Here is a 14,043-nt window from a genome sequence, read left to right on the forward strand (position 1 = left end):
TGAAACATTATATATGGAATGTTACCAATGGAATGGTTAAATTAGTACAAATTACTATATCCAAATAATGGAGGTTTCTTAAATTGTTGGCAGTACCTTTCAATAGAGGAAAATCTGTAAATCCTCTTTTTATATTGATTGTCTTTGGCATGTTTTCCATTATTAAACTGGACTTGCATGTTTGTTTCTCTGATGAGCTGTGCATAGTTAGGTCTGTTTTTCTGCATTGGTCACTATGGTTCATAGCATTTGCATAATATTTTTTTTTCTGTTTTTTTTTTTTTCTTTCCATTTTTACACTTTCTCTGTGCAGGGACCTCTTTGGGTAAGATTCAGAAAAACTTGACCCATTTTATTTTCTTTTAGCTAGCTCTACTTCATGTGTTATATATAGCGGTTTGTCTGCAGAGCCTGTTGACATTCGGTTGTTTTTGTCTGCACAGTTTCTGCATAGAGATCTGTAGCTATAGACTTTGGTGTTTGTGCTTTTCTTTCCCCTATTGTGTACAGGTATCAATCTCATTCTTCCTTTTAATTACTGGTTTTGCATATATTAAGGGACTTTGCCTAGTCTCATGTTTTTGCATATAAGAAAATCAAGAGAGGTGAAAATAGCTGATTTACTCTTTAGTTAAAGTAGGCATTTAAAGACTTAGTGACTCAATTGGCTTGTGAGGTGAAACTGTTCACTGTTTTTTGAGTGTGAAGACTGCAGAAAGCTCCAATGCCTTGAGGATGTACCCAGACAAAACCAATTTTTAAACTAGGATGAGGTCACTCTTAGAGGGAGCTTGTCTGCTTCATGAGACATTAAATCAGTATCAGAGATGGATCAGTTTGAATGCCTTCCTTCAGTCTTGCTGTTTAGTCCAATAAGGTTTAGTAAGTTCCCAAACTGAGCAAACAGCAGCATTTCCTCTTCACCTAGAGGGAAATCTTCTCTTCACTGTCTGTAAGGCATCTCTTGAGGGGTTCTGGGTACAACCTCCAGTGGAGCTCTTTGTTTACTTTTCTGATGCAGAGTGGTTTTGTGGTCTGTAGGTTCAGTTGGTCCAAAAAAGGATTAAACACAATCCACACCTCCCTTTCTAGTAAAGTTCTGCCTGGTTCATAGTGCAGCACCCCAGGCAAAGCAGCAGTCCCTGGCTCTCCTCTCTGCAGCCCTGCAGTGGGGTGCAGGGGATTTTGTGTTCTGAGGGAAGAGGCATTCAGATACTTCTGTCATTTCATTATCCCTTCTGTTTGTTATTCAGCAGGAAAGTTATTTCTTAGTTAATGTGCTATCTCCCTGCATACAGAAAGCAATAGAAATGCCATTTCCTTAAAACCACCATCTCCTTTCTTTGGCATAATAAAATATTTTACCTAACAATAGATCTTCATGGGACCTGGATGTTTTTTAGTGTTGCTCTTTTTATCTGATATTTCTAGGGTTCATGACTTGTTTGCTTAAGTTAGAACTCTCTCAGATTCTAATTTAAGTCTTAAAAATAGAGTAGACTCAGTGTAAAGTATATGATTTCCAATTTCTTATATGAATACTTAAACTTGAGCATGATTTTAGACACTTTTTTTGCTTAAAACCTAACATTTTCGGAGTTGATCCAGTTTACTGAAGCTGCTTCAGTCATGACGCACAGGATAGGTATAAGATTATATAAAACTGGCAAGCTGCAAAAGGAATGCATAATGCAAGTGAAGCCATTAATATAAGATTCACACTGTCTTCATTTGATTTGAATTTAGAGAAAATACTGTTGTTGGCGCACTTATGAAATCTGGTATATTGTAGTTTAGAATGACCGGAAAGCATTTTGAAGTACAAGAGCTGCAGGGTTTTTTGTTTACTTTCTTTCTTTTTAGTGTGGAGTGGTTCCTACTTGAAAGACATGATATTTGATTGCTGTCAGTTCTTCCGGTTGTAGTGAAAGACTTATTTGCTTGTGGCTTAGCATGGGGGTGCTGTGTGCTGAATCAATGCTTGTCACAGTATTTTGTGCTTGATGTGGAAGTATAAAAATACAAATGTTCAGATTCACCTTAACTTCTGATTAAGAGAGAGTCCTATAAATTTTTTCAGTGGACTTGAGTGTTTCTGTCACTCTCATGGCTTGAGGTTTACACTTCATAAAAGTGTTCTGGTAATACAGAGTTATCTTTTTTTTAAAAAAAGCAATATAATGATAAAACTCAAACACAACATAGATACCATACATTGCCTTCTGAAAAACAGTTGTTCCCATGTCATTAAAAATGTGTCTTTAGTACTCTGATACTGTTCTAGCTTTCCAGTTCAATTCGTAGCACTTAAAGTAGTGGTACAAGAGTGCAATGTGTATAGTTATTCATCAGTAAGCACAAAAGGATACTGGTGCTGTAACAGCTATCAGGGTAATTATCTGGCCTTTTATTACTTCTGTTTAGGTTTTCTGAGGATGGATAGAGCACTAAGACAAAGGCTTAAGTGCTCAGCATTAGAGTACAAGTGGTCATTTGTGTTGCATCATTTAATTTACTAGACTGACTTAGCTGTAATGTTTAAAATGAAGTCTAAATTGTGGTTTATGCTTTACTTAAATGTGTAGATACAGATTTAGACGTGCTTGGCTTTTAGAAAAGCCTTGCCTATACTTGCTACATTTTTAATTCTTTTCACTTTATTTAATGACTGCTATTCAACGTTTTACCCCTGTTGAGTATTTCATTAAGGATTTTGATCTATATATTTAGAGACAAGTTCAATGGCTGTCTCCAGCTCTACATCTTGTGGCTGGTGTTCTGCTTCACTTTATTATGAACTGAAAAACAATGAGCAAATCCGTGCCTACTATAACACGATGATAGCTCTGTCTCTGATCCAGCTAGCACTATTGACCTCCTGTGGGACCCTGCCTTACACAATTTAACGGACAAAACCTTCACCTTTGTGGTAGAATATTTTGTTTACAGCTGTCTGGTACTTTGGAGATAGCACTCAAGTGTGGCTGTTTAGCTTAGCCTTCCCTGGCATAACTTCAGTCACATTGAATGAAGAGAAACTCAGAGATGTGGTACAGGGTGGGAAAACCAAATGATCTCAAATGACCCTCTCTCATCTGTCTGCTGAAAGATCTTACATAGTATGGCTACAATATATCACAAATATAGTTGCAAATCCTGTCTGTGATGAGGTAAAATATCTATGAAGTTCCGGCTTGAAAACAGCCTGAACTCAGGGGACAGCAGTACTACTCAAAGTGTAGCCAATCTCTGAATGTCAGTCCTGATTTTCTTTCTTTGTGGCTGCAGTGACATTGGAATTGGCCAGTCTCAGGATGACAGCATTGTGGGACTGAGGCAAACAAAGCACATTCCTCCTGCTTTACCTGTCAGTGGAACCCTGTCATCCAGTAATCCCGACCTGCTGCAGTCTCATCACCGCATCTTAGACTTTAATACTACTCCAGGTAAGAATCTCTTCTTTAATTGTTGTTCTTGACCTTTTAATTTCCTTTCATAGTTCAAGATTTTTGTGTGGATTTGTAGAATCTGGAGAGGCATGTGAGTTTTTATTAACTGTTTGCTGTCAGACACAAAAATTGGTCACATACTCACACATTACAATTTATTACATCTGTTACCATATACTTTACCCACATATAATAGATGTCTGTTTCTCATGTATGCTGTATACAGAGTGCTTCTTTCTGAATGAATATTCTTGGTCAATAAAAACCTGTTTTGTTTGGTATTTTATGATTTGCCTCGACGGATTATTGTTTACAAGGCTGCAATATTTTCAAGTAGCACAGCGGATCATTACCTTGCAGTAGAGGGGAAGGACATTGGACTGGAGCACAAGGCATTTATTTCAGTCTTTTTCTGAACAGACATACAATTTGTACTACATTTGTAAGGGATGAAGTTTCAAAGTTTCTTGTTAGTCACTCTGCCCTACAGCTGTATGCCAGATTCTTTGACTATAAAATCCCTTTCTGAATTAGATAAAAAAGGAACACATTTGGAGAGGATCAAAGCACAGGGGTGAGTGAGGGAGAAACAGGAGGAGAATATGAGAAACTCGAGAGCGTTATCTTATAAGAACGATATAGCTGGAACTCCTGGTAGGGTTGGGATTTGGGCTCTTATCTGGCTGCAGGAAGGTTCTTAGTGGGAAACCTTTCTTGAGTTAAGTACCCAAATCTTTGCTATTAAAATATAGCTTCTGGAGCAGGATATGGTGATGGTAGCTCTGCAGGCACTTGGTTATTTTAGCCTAATCTTTAAAGAATTACTCAAAAGTAGGACTGAAAATTCTGTGCCCTCCTAAGACTGAGGGATTTCAAACATTACCTAAAGGATTAGCTGAAGGGGCAGTGCTGAAATACCAGCTTACGCAGTGGCCAAGTTGGTGCAATCGTTGCGCTTGAAACTGTGATATTGAGCATTACTTCATCTCAGGTGTTTTAGGGCTAGAGGAGTTTGTAAGGAGGTGGTCTGTGATTTTTGCTCCAGTGTCTAAGATTGACCCTGAGAGACTTGGAAGGTGGATATCTTTTTGTATTTTATCTAATGACTAGCGTCCAACACCTTGCAGCTATTTTTATCAGCAAGAGGCTAGCTTTTCATCAGGACTTTTTCTATAAATGGGTGAAAATTCCATTCTCTAGCTTGCCACTTACCTAAACCAGACAGTTCTAGGTAATTAGCATGCCCCTAATGCCAAGTGCAGCAAGTGGCCAACTTGCAGAGCTGTGGGCATTGCTGACTCATGCAGCTCAAACAAACTTTGAGAAGGAAAGTTTTAAGGAAGGAAAGCTATTGCAGGCCTAAAGACCTTTCAATTACAGATGGAGTTCAGAGAAGCTTAATAAATGAATAAGGTTCAACTGTTTGCATTTTGCATTGAGGAAAGGAGATCAATATGGTGTAAGCACTCCAACATTTTAACAGTTTTTCCATGTCTTTGTAGAAGATGCATTTCTTCCTCATTAAAAAAAAAAAAAAAAAAAAAAAGAGTTTTGTTTTCCTAAAATTTGCCTGAATGTCCACACACAGGATATTTTTAAAGTAATTCAGGCAATTTTTTTTTCCTGTGTGGAAAGGAAGGAAAAGGGGGCTTGAAATGAAAAACATATACCTTAAGGGCTTTAGAGATGGCTGCACTGTATGTAGAAGAGTTGAATTATATCTCTACATATTTCAAGACTTGAAAAAATTAAAGCCTGCCGTTTTAATTCCTTTTACTACCTTGGTCTAAATTAAAGATGGAAATGGAGGCAGCTTGCAAGAAATTGAATGCACTGGAGGAGAAAGAGAAATTGGTAGAGCAGCTGTCCTTTGAGGCTTTGAGAAATATCCCCCAGGATAGAAAATAAAACAACTTGCTTCTTTTAGAAGAGTGGTCTTTGAGGAGAAAGTGTGAACAGCTTGAAATCTGCAAGGAGTCATTTTAGTTTCTCTCCTGATTGGCTCAGGCTGTCTCAAATATACTTTTAAAGGTTTATTTTTAAATGTTCAATAGCGCTTTGATTTCTCTTTTCTTGTGCTGCCTTTGCTATTTGATTGGAAGTCAAAATAATAGAGTAATGATGAACTGCCAGTCGCTGGTATTTTTTCTTTCCCCTCACAATCTTTCTAAGGGAATAGATTCCTATCATACAGCATTGCATTCTTCAGCCTGCCACTCCAGTTTCCCTTTTTGAAAACCAGTGAAGGGGGGTGATTACGATTCTCTTCAAGTGTTTTATTTAAAAAATACTGGGCTGAATTACTTGCTACCATTGCTATAGCTGCAGTCATTTCACTTGCTGGCAGATGTCTGTGTATTCTGTGTAGAGCTTTTGCTCCCAGCTCTGATAGGTGGGCAGCCTGAGAAATTGGGTGGTAAAATGCAGTGCAAAGGTGGGACTCCATTATTTGCTGTCCTCTGCATTTCTTCATATTGACCTCAGTGGCCCAGCAGAGCAGGTTATTTTCTTGATATTTCTAGGGACCGTTAAACAATTTCTCACCTTGATACTGTTTACAGTAGCTTCTCAACTTCACAGCATTTCTTTGGCAAATATTTCTGTAATAGCAACAGGCAGCAAGATCTAGAGAAGGGTCTGGTTTTTAACAAGATCTCCAGAAGGCTGTGTCTTTGTCATCTGCCTTCCTCTAGATGTCAAAAAATATAGAAAGTATTTCAGAAAATATTCTCCTCTGTATCCCTGTTCAAATAATTCCTGAAGGAAGATGGGGCAGTGTAGGGTTGGTTACAAAAGGCAAAACTGGCTTGCTTGTTATGAAGTATTTGTACATTCGACTCAAATGCTTAGGAAGGGCTAAAAACTGACATCCTTTATGTGTAACTGATGATGTATTACAGTGTTCTAGTGTGTTCTGGTATTAGCACTTCTCAAGCTGCAAAAAACTACTGTGAGCTTGAAAGTTACAAGCTTAGTTGCATGAAATTTGTAAAATAATGTATTTAAGCCTAAAAAGCCTTTGTGGCGTGTAAATGAACTCATGTCAGAGAGAATGATCTTAATGCTTTCCAAATTATTATTTTGGAAACAGGCAAGAGCAGTGGGGAGGCGTAAGTTCTGTTCTTTTGACACAAAATTTCTGCTGTTGAACAGATCTTTCTGTAGTAACTTGTACATGTCATTCAGGTCTTGTGAAAAACCAAAATTCTAGTTGTACCAAAGTGAATATTTTCATTTGGCAACTTTTTTTCAGTATTTTTGTATGTTAGTCATTTCAGAGGCCTTAATTTAGAAGGCTTTCTAGTATTATGAATTTTGTTGCTTGTTTGACCTCTTTGATTTAAAAAAATATTTTTAAGAAGAAACATATTAAAGAAAAATGACTAAATGTCATGCCTCACAAAACAAGAAATGCTTATTTGTAACAGAGGGAAGATATTAAATTAATTGAAATACTTGTCAGTTAAAAATATCTAATGTTACAAAACCCAGTGATGGATAGCTGTATATTTCTTTTTTTCCTAATAATACGGTAATAACAACCAAAATTCAGTTGATCTGTGGGTCTGGATTTCGCTTCATGCATGGAAATAAAAAAATATGAGTGGATTTGGGGTCTCTCCATATAGCTCATAGAAATATCAAATCCAGTGTTAGTCTGGTAGTTTTCCAGATTTCCTTAAAACCAATTCACTGTGAGTTTCATGTCATCAGTCACTTCAAACCAGTATATATATAGGACTTGAATATTTATGAAGTTGGTTTTTTGTTTTTTTTCCTACCCCTGACTGCCTTAGCTCTTAATTAGTAAAATTCTGGCACAAAGAAAGAAAGAGCAAAGTTTTCAGTCTGTTACTGACTCATTTATTACTATGATGTAAATGTATCAACGACAGAATATTTCTGATGATTGAGTACTTGGATGTATCAATACTACTACACTTAGTGTACACGTGCACGCTGGCTATTATACAAGCATCTTCCTGGCCACTTACATTATGTGCCTTCCCTTTGTGTGTGGCATGTCAGAGTTCGGTAAATGAATCTATTTTCCTTGAAATAATTCTTAAGGAGATTGGCACTCCTGTCACCTCTTGGCTTAAACTTCTCATATGTCGTTGTATAAGATAGTGTAATTTAATGTTGTGGCTTTTTCTCAGACTTAAACAGAATCTTTCAGGACTCAACACTTGTGAAAATAAGACTTCTCATTGGTTTGTGTGTCCGAACTTTGAAAATGTTAACGTATTTTTGTGGCTTGCCCCATTTATAGCCTAACTAACTTCTTTTCCTGGATATTAGTAGAGCCAGCTTTTACCGAAGTGAAAACTGATAACACTTCTAATTAAATTCAATGTGACTTGCTCATTCTTATACCATTAAGTTTTTGTTTTTCTTTTCTTGCTCAATTGCATAACTTGCTTGTAATTTTTTCCAGACTTGCCAGACCAGGTTCTGCGAGTTTTCAAGGCAGACCAGCAAAGTCGCTACATAATGATCAGCAAGGACACAACAGCAAAGGAAGTGGTCATCCAGGCCATCAGGGAATTTGCTCTCACTGCAACCCCTGATGCATATTCACTATGCGAAGTCTCTGTCACACCTGAGGGTGTCATCAAGCAAAGGAGGCTTCCTGATCAGCTATCCAAGCTTGCTGACAGGATACAGCTGAGTGGCAGGTAAGATGGAGACTGAGCTAAAGCTGATGATGCCAGTTTATTAAGTCAAAATCTTGTTAAAGTAGTGTTAATTTTTTAATGTTCTATTTCTTTGCAACACACTGCTGCTTATGCAACTTCTCATTAATACCTAGGCTGGTGAAGTTCATTTTATTCTCAGATTCCAACTGGATCATTGCTGTAACTCTGGACACTAATTGAGTATATTGTGTATTTTGTTTGTACAGGTATTACCTGAAGAACAATATGGAAACAGAAACTCTTTGTTCAGATGAAGATGCTCAAGAATTACTAAGGGAAAGCCAAATTTCCCTACTGCAGCTCAGTACTGTTGAGGTGGCTACCCAGCTCTCCATGAGAAACTTTGAGCTGTTCCGTAATATCGAACCCACGGAATACATAGATGACTTGTTTAAACTCAAATCAAAAACAGGTTGCACTAATCTAAAAAGGTTTGAAGAGGTGATAAATCAAGAAACATTCTGGGTGGCTTCTGAGATTCTAAGAGAAACCAACCAGCTAAAAAGGATGAAGATCATTAAGCATTTCATCAAGATAGCGCTGCACTGCAGAGAATGCAAGAACTTCAACTCGATGTTTGCCATCATTAGGTACTGCCTGCTAATAATTTTGCTTCTAAGTAAAATGCAAAGCCTTACTTATGTTAGTCTAAAAAAAAAAAGAAATGTACTTAACAGAGTAAACCAATATCAACATTTGGCAGTCTGCTAAGGAGGGCGTTTTCTGTAATCTGAAATGTTTGCTGAAATGTTATTTGAAATGCCACTGTTACGTAGCTACTGCTCGAGATCACGTGGCAAGATGAACGTGGCACTAGAGAAACTAGTGCACTTATTTAAAGACAAAGGCCAAAAGAAACAACAGGCATATCCAGGAAAAGCACACAGTTGTTGCAAATGAAAGGGTTAATTTCTCCAAAGCAGCTCATTTTTATCCATACGGCCCAGTATATTAAATTCATTCATCCATGATATGTTGTTGCCTTTGGTTTTCTTTGTATCAGCAGTTTCTTTCATGGAACTCTGAAAATAATCAATAACAGACCATAACATAGTTTGTAAATAAAGACATTTTAGAAAGAATTTTAAAACGTACTGAAAATACCAGAAAACCTTTTTTAGTTTTGGAATGAGAAGGAAGAGAGAAAATTCTAATGTCTATGTTTAAACACATTTTTTAGAACCCAAACAAAAAGGAACAACCCCCCTATAATGTCTCTCATGAAAAAGCTCAAGTAAGTTGCAGTAAACTGACAGTGTTACAACTGTCTTTGACACGAGCTCTTGTCATCATTGTCTTGACATTCAGTCAACAGATTGAATGTGACACTTTTCCTGAAGATGAGTAGGTTTGAATACTATTCAGCGAATGGGGCAACTTCCAAAGTCAAGGATTCATCCTGATGATCAGTCAGCATCTCTGAGACATCAAAATATTGAGATTCTGTTCAGCTATTTTAGCCAATCTCACTTAGAAATAAAAGCAGCCTGTCTGCTAGGAAAAACCTGAGTGAAGGAAAGATTCTAGGTAACAGACTTCCCCACAGGTAGAAATTAACAGCAGGACAGTCAGTGTCATTACAGGGGGAAAAGGGAGTTTGTACAAGCTATGGCTTGAGAATATCCTCAGATACAGAGAGTGTTACGAAATTTCATCTAGGAAGAATAAAGTCAGGTGGATTACTGCAGAAAGAAGGAGGGTCAGTGTGCTGTCACCACTTGAACATTATCATGCAGGTGGAAGATGGTTTTTCCAACAGTTTGTTAATCTGGAAGTAAGTGGTGACCCTGAGGTACTTAGATTATTATATTCTTATCAAATGCAGACACTCTTCTCAAGGAACAAATACAAACTGTCTGTACGGTTTAATTATTCATCCAAGTGTAACTTTTATCTGTTTATGGTTACATCATGTTAGATATATCCAGTTTTTATGGCTTTTATAAAAATGATTTTCATTATTCTGTAATACATGCTGGCAAAAAGAAGTTTTTAATTTTCTATTACTTTATTGACACTGTTGTGATCTGGCTATATGGTATTTCTACCATACAAAATTTAACATGGTCTTTTCTAGGATTTTTTTGTTTCTTTCTCTTGTTCTTCAACTTTTTTACAATTCTTCTGTTTCAAGTGGCCTGAATTTGGCACCGGTTGCAAGGCTCCGAACTACTTGGGAAAAGCTTCCAAGCAAGTATGAAAAACTGTTTCAAGATCTGCAGGACTTGTTTGATCCATCTCGGAATATGGCAAAATATCGTAATGTCCTTAACAGCCAAAACCTACAGCCCCCTATTATCCCCCTGTTTCCTGTCATCAAAAAAGACCTTACATTCCTTCATGAAGGTAAAGGCAGAAGTTTATCATCTTTTACTAGATAAGGAAAAGTAACTTCCCTGCCTAATCACTGATGCTGTTGATTGTAGGAAATGATTCTAAAGTGGAGGGCCTGGTGAATTTTGAGAAGCTGCGGATGATTGCAAAGGAGATCCGCCATGTCGGTCGCATGGCATCCGTGAACATGGATCCTGCTCTCATGTTCAGGACAAGGTAGGTGTGTTGTACCAGGCAGAGCTTTGCCCAGCTGGGTGAGGAACAGGTGTCAGCAAAGAGAGGTTTTCATGTGCCACTTCTGTTGGAGCAGTGTGAATTTTTTATGTTAGCAATTGACCAGCATGGTGTGGTGGTCTAAAACTGGAGAAACCATTACGTTTTGTGGTTACTGATACATTCTAAAATATTTCTTACTATTCCATAGTTGATGGTCACTTCATGAAAATGATATTCTATCGGTGGGAGGGAGAGAAACTGTCTTGAAAACATATCTATTAGTGTATTTGAAACATGGATAATTGTCAGCCTTATAATTTTGATTTAGTAGGAGTGCTAATGTATCTGAAGCAGTGTCAGCTACTTGTGTTAGAAAACAAGGAGTGAATGCTCTTTGGCTTCATATTTGACAAGCTTATTGCATACTCTTTTTCCTTAATTTGAGCTAGAAGAGTTTGTAATATCTGATTGTATGCCCAAGTCAAGGCTCTTTTTAACGTTTGTGGGCTTCCAGAACTGCTTGTCCTGAGGTCTGGTCTTTTTCTTTCTGAGCTTATGGTCTTTCTCTGTCTCTTCTTAAACCCATGCTTTATTCTTCCTGGCTCTCACTTGCAGGAAGAAGAAATGGAGGAGTTTGGGGTAAGTGGTTGGAGACAACACACACAGACATTCATTCTTCCTTTACCATTTGCATTTTTTCCTACTTGCTATCTTTAATTTTCGGCTGCTTTGACATTTTTTCTTTTGTTAACCCTTTTTTACTGACAATACATTTTAATGTAGGCGTGCTTCTGATTTGAGATTAAAACACAGAAGTTGTAAATGATTTTTAAGTGATCATAGGTAGAAGTGAAGTGTTCTTTTCCACTTCCAGTTTAAATTGCTGAAGGAAGAGACTTCCGATCAAAGAGAAATTACAAAATGACGTGGTTGCAACAGCTGAAAATAGCTGTTAATTTCCTTATACCTATTAAACAATCATGACAATCAAATTCAAAATTTGAAACTTACAGTATCTGCTTGACTAACTTAATTTCATATTACAATTAGCCACCATTTTTACCTTAACAATTCAGGACCAATGCATAGCTTTCATATAGATATACATACATTTAAATGTGCATGAAATTTATTTCACCATGAACTAGCTGATCATTTTATTTAACAATTCTCTTCAGTCTTGCAAGTTATGAAGTTCTATTCTGTAAAACTGAGCTGTACATTTTGTATACAGTCTGATTTAAAACACAGAGGGCTTTCAAAATGCCTCCTTTATATATATTTGAATTTGAACCAACTACAGTCTTCTGTCAGCACTACCTTACTGCATGAGCTTTTCCTAATGCTCCAGTCCTCTCAATAGATGGCTTATGTCAGAGAGCTGCCTTGAATGCTTTTCTAGATGTGTGAAGTGTTATTGTCTGGTGTGAGCAAAATAGGTTAAAATATCCGTGCCATTAAAATAGTGCCTGTAACCAAGAAAAAAGATTTCCTGGCCCTCATCTTTCTATCTGTTACAGCTGTTTGACTTACTGGAATGAGGCATGTAAGCTTTGACCGTAGACTGACATTCATGCAATCTGTTGCACGTTTCATGTTCACTGGGTGATACTGTGTTGGACTAAGTCATACCTTTGCTCTCTTTCTTCCCCCTCACGCTCCCCTTCACTCCAGCTCTCTCAGCCAAGGCAGTGCCAATGCAGCCGTGCTGGATGTTGCACAAGCAGGGGGGCATAAAAAGCGAGTCCGTCGCAGCTCCTTTCTTAACGCTAAAAAGCTCTACGAAGATGCTCAGATGGCACGGAAAGTAAAGCAGTACCTCTCAAACTTGGATCTGGAAATGGATGAAGAGAGCCTCCAGACACTCTCTCTGCAGTGTGAGCCAGCCACGAACACATGTGAGCATTGTCATTTGCTGTGGATTTCAAGAAAACTGTTCAATACACCTCTCTTTCTAGTCCATTTAATCAATTGGGAACAGTAACTAGACAGAATTAGAAAATTATTTGTCTAGTCATTTTCAAGTACTAGACATCTGTGAATCCTAAGGAAATAATCTTGTGGATTAACAGGATAGATACATAGTATATATGCAGGTGATAAGGCTTTAAGATGATGTAGCGATGAAGTGTACAATGGCTTTTTAGATTTGTCTGTACAAAGGGTATGGAGGAGTCAAAAGTTCTTCTATATTTCTGATATACTGAGGTTACTATGGTTATTCTGAGGGAGGAGGGGATTTTCTTATGTCCAGCTGTTTCAGAGATACTTGGAGGGCTGTACCTGGGGCAGCGGAGGAGGACCTTATCCTGGATATCTATTTCATTTTGATGTTAGGAAATGTTGTATCTTGTGCCCTTCCCTTCCTGCAGAGCAGCAAAAACTAGTCATTATATGTCTGTTCTGAAACAGTTGTAGTCCTTATGATAGCCCAGTATAACTTCTGGTCTTTTTTTTTTTTTTGTAACAGCGGTCATTTATCAGCAGTTTATTTTGAGAAAGAAAACATTCACTGATAATGTACATCTTTCAAAGGGAGTTACATCTCCCCCTCTTTTCCTCTTCATCTTTTCTGTCTAAAGATACCATGCTGCATTAATTGTACAAGTATTTGAGCACCTTTTGATTGTTAATCAGAGAGCTTTGCCCTGCTCAGACTAAAACACCAGCGTGTTCTTAGCTAGTAGTCATTCCCTGTTTTGTCCCCTTTCTTGCAAAGTGCCGAAGAACACAGGAGACAAACGATCTGGGAAATCTGAAACGTCACCAGTGGCTCCCCGGGCAGGCATCCAGCAGAAAGTGCAGCAGCAGCAGCAACATAAAATAAACCAAGCATTGCAGGTCCCGGCTGTGTCTCTTTATCCCTCTCGCAAGAAAGTGCCAGTCAAAGACCTCCCGCCATTCGGTAGGTGGAACAAGGACGAACTTGGTTTAATTTTCCGAAGTTTGTTTGCCTATGTCAGAAAGACATTTTTAATCAAATAAGGTTCAGACTTCTATTTCTGGTAGCATGATATGCAGGTTATACCTGTTCACACAGTGTCTAGGCAAAGTTCTTTTCTCTAGAAATGGAAAGAGAGAAATCTAGGGAAAACATCCTGTAAATTTAATTAGTATAGGTATTTACCTGTTACTAGCAGCTGGAAAGAATAAATGTTTCTCAGTGTTTGCCCTGGGATCTTGCCTGAACTTTTCTAGAGTCATTAGGGACCTGGAGTTCTTGAGATGCCTCAGAAGTTTTAGTGTCTCTTCACAAGTTAAATTTTTGAAGTGAAAATCAAGCCTGTTCAAACTGGCAGTCTGGTTAGAAATCTGGGTCTGAACTTTCACATTGACGATTGCCC

General features: G+C 37.8%; 1 protein-coding gene across 7 annotated transcripts in view; it reads left to right on the forward strand.

Annotated features, from left to right (window-relative positions):
• The window catches only part of RAPGEF2 (Rap guanine nucleotide exchange factor 2), a 184,289-nt gene that overhangs the window by 158,161 nt on the left and 12,085 nt on the right, over positions 1-14,043 (forward strand). For all 7 annotated transcript variants that reach the window (XM_040063645.2, XM_040063648.2, XM_040063646.2 and 4 more), the window contains 8 exons: positions 3,289-3,446; positions 7,888-8,128; positions 8,356-8,739; positions 10,284-10,495; positions 10,576-10,699; positions 11,315-11,338; positions 12,374-12,597; positions 13,419-13,604. In XM_040063645.2, coding sequence (XP_039919579.1) covers positions 3,289-3,446; positions 7,888-8,128; positions 8,356-8,739; positions 10,284-10,495; positions 10,576-10,699; positions 11,315-11,338; positions 12,374-12,597; positions 13,419-13,604 — 1,553 coding nt within the window. The remainder of the gene's footprint in view (positions 1-3,288; positions 3,447-7,887; positions 8,129-8,355; positions 8,740-10,283; positions 10,496-10,575; positions 10,700-11,314; positions 11,339-12,373; positions 12,598-13,418; positions 13,605-14,043) is intronic.

Source organism: Hirundo rustica, chromosome 5, assembly GCF_015227805.2.
Source record: "Hirundo rustica isolate bHirRus1 chromosome 5, bHirRus1.pri.v3, whole genome shotgun sequence".
Classification (NCBI taxonomy): Eukaryota; Metazoa; Chordata; class Aves; order Passeriformes; family Hirundinidae; genus Hirundo; species Hirundo rustica.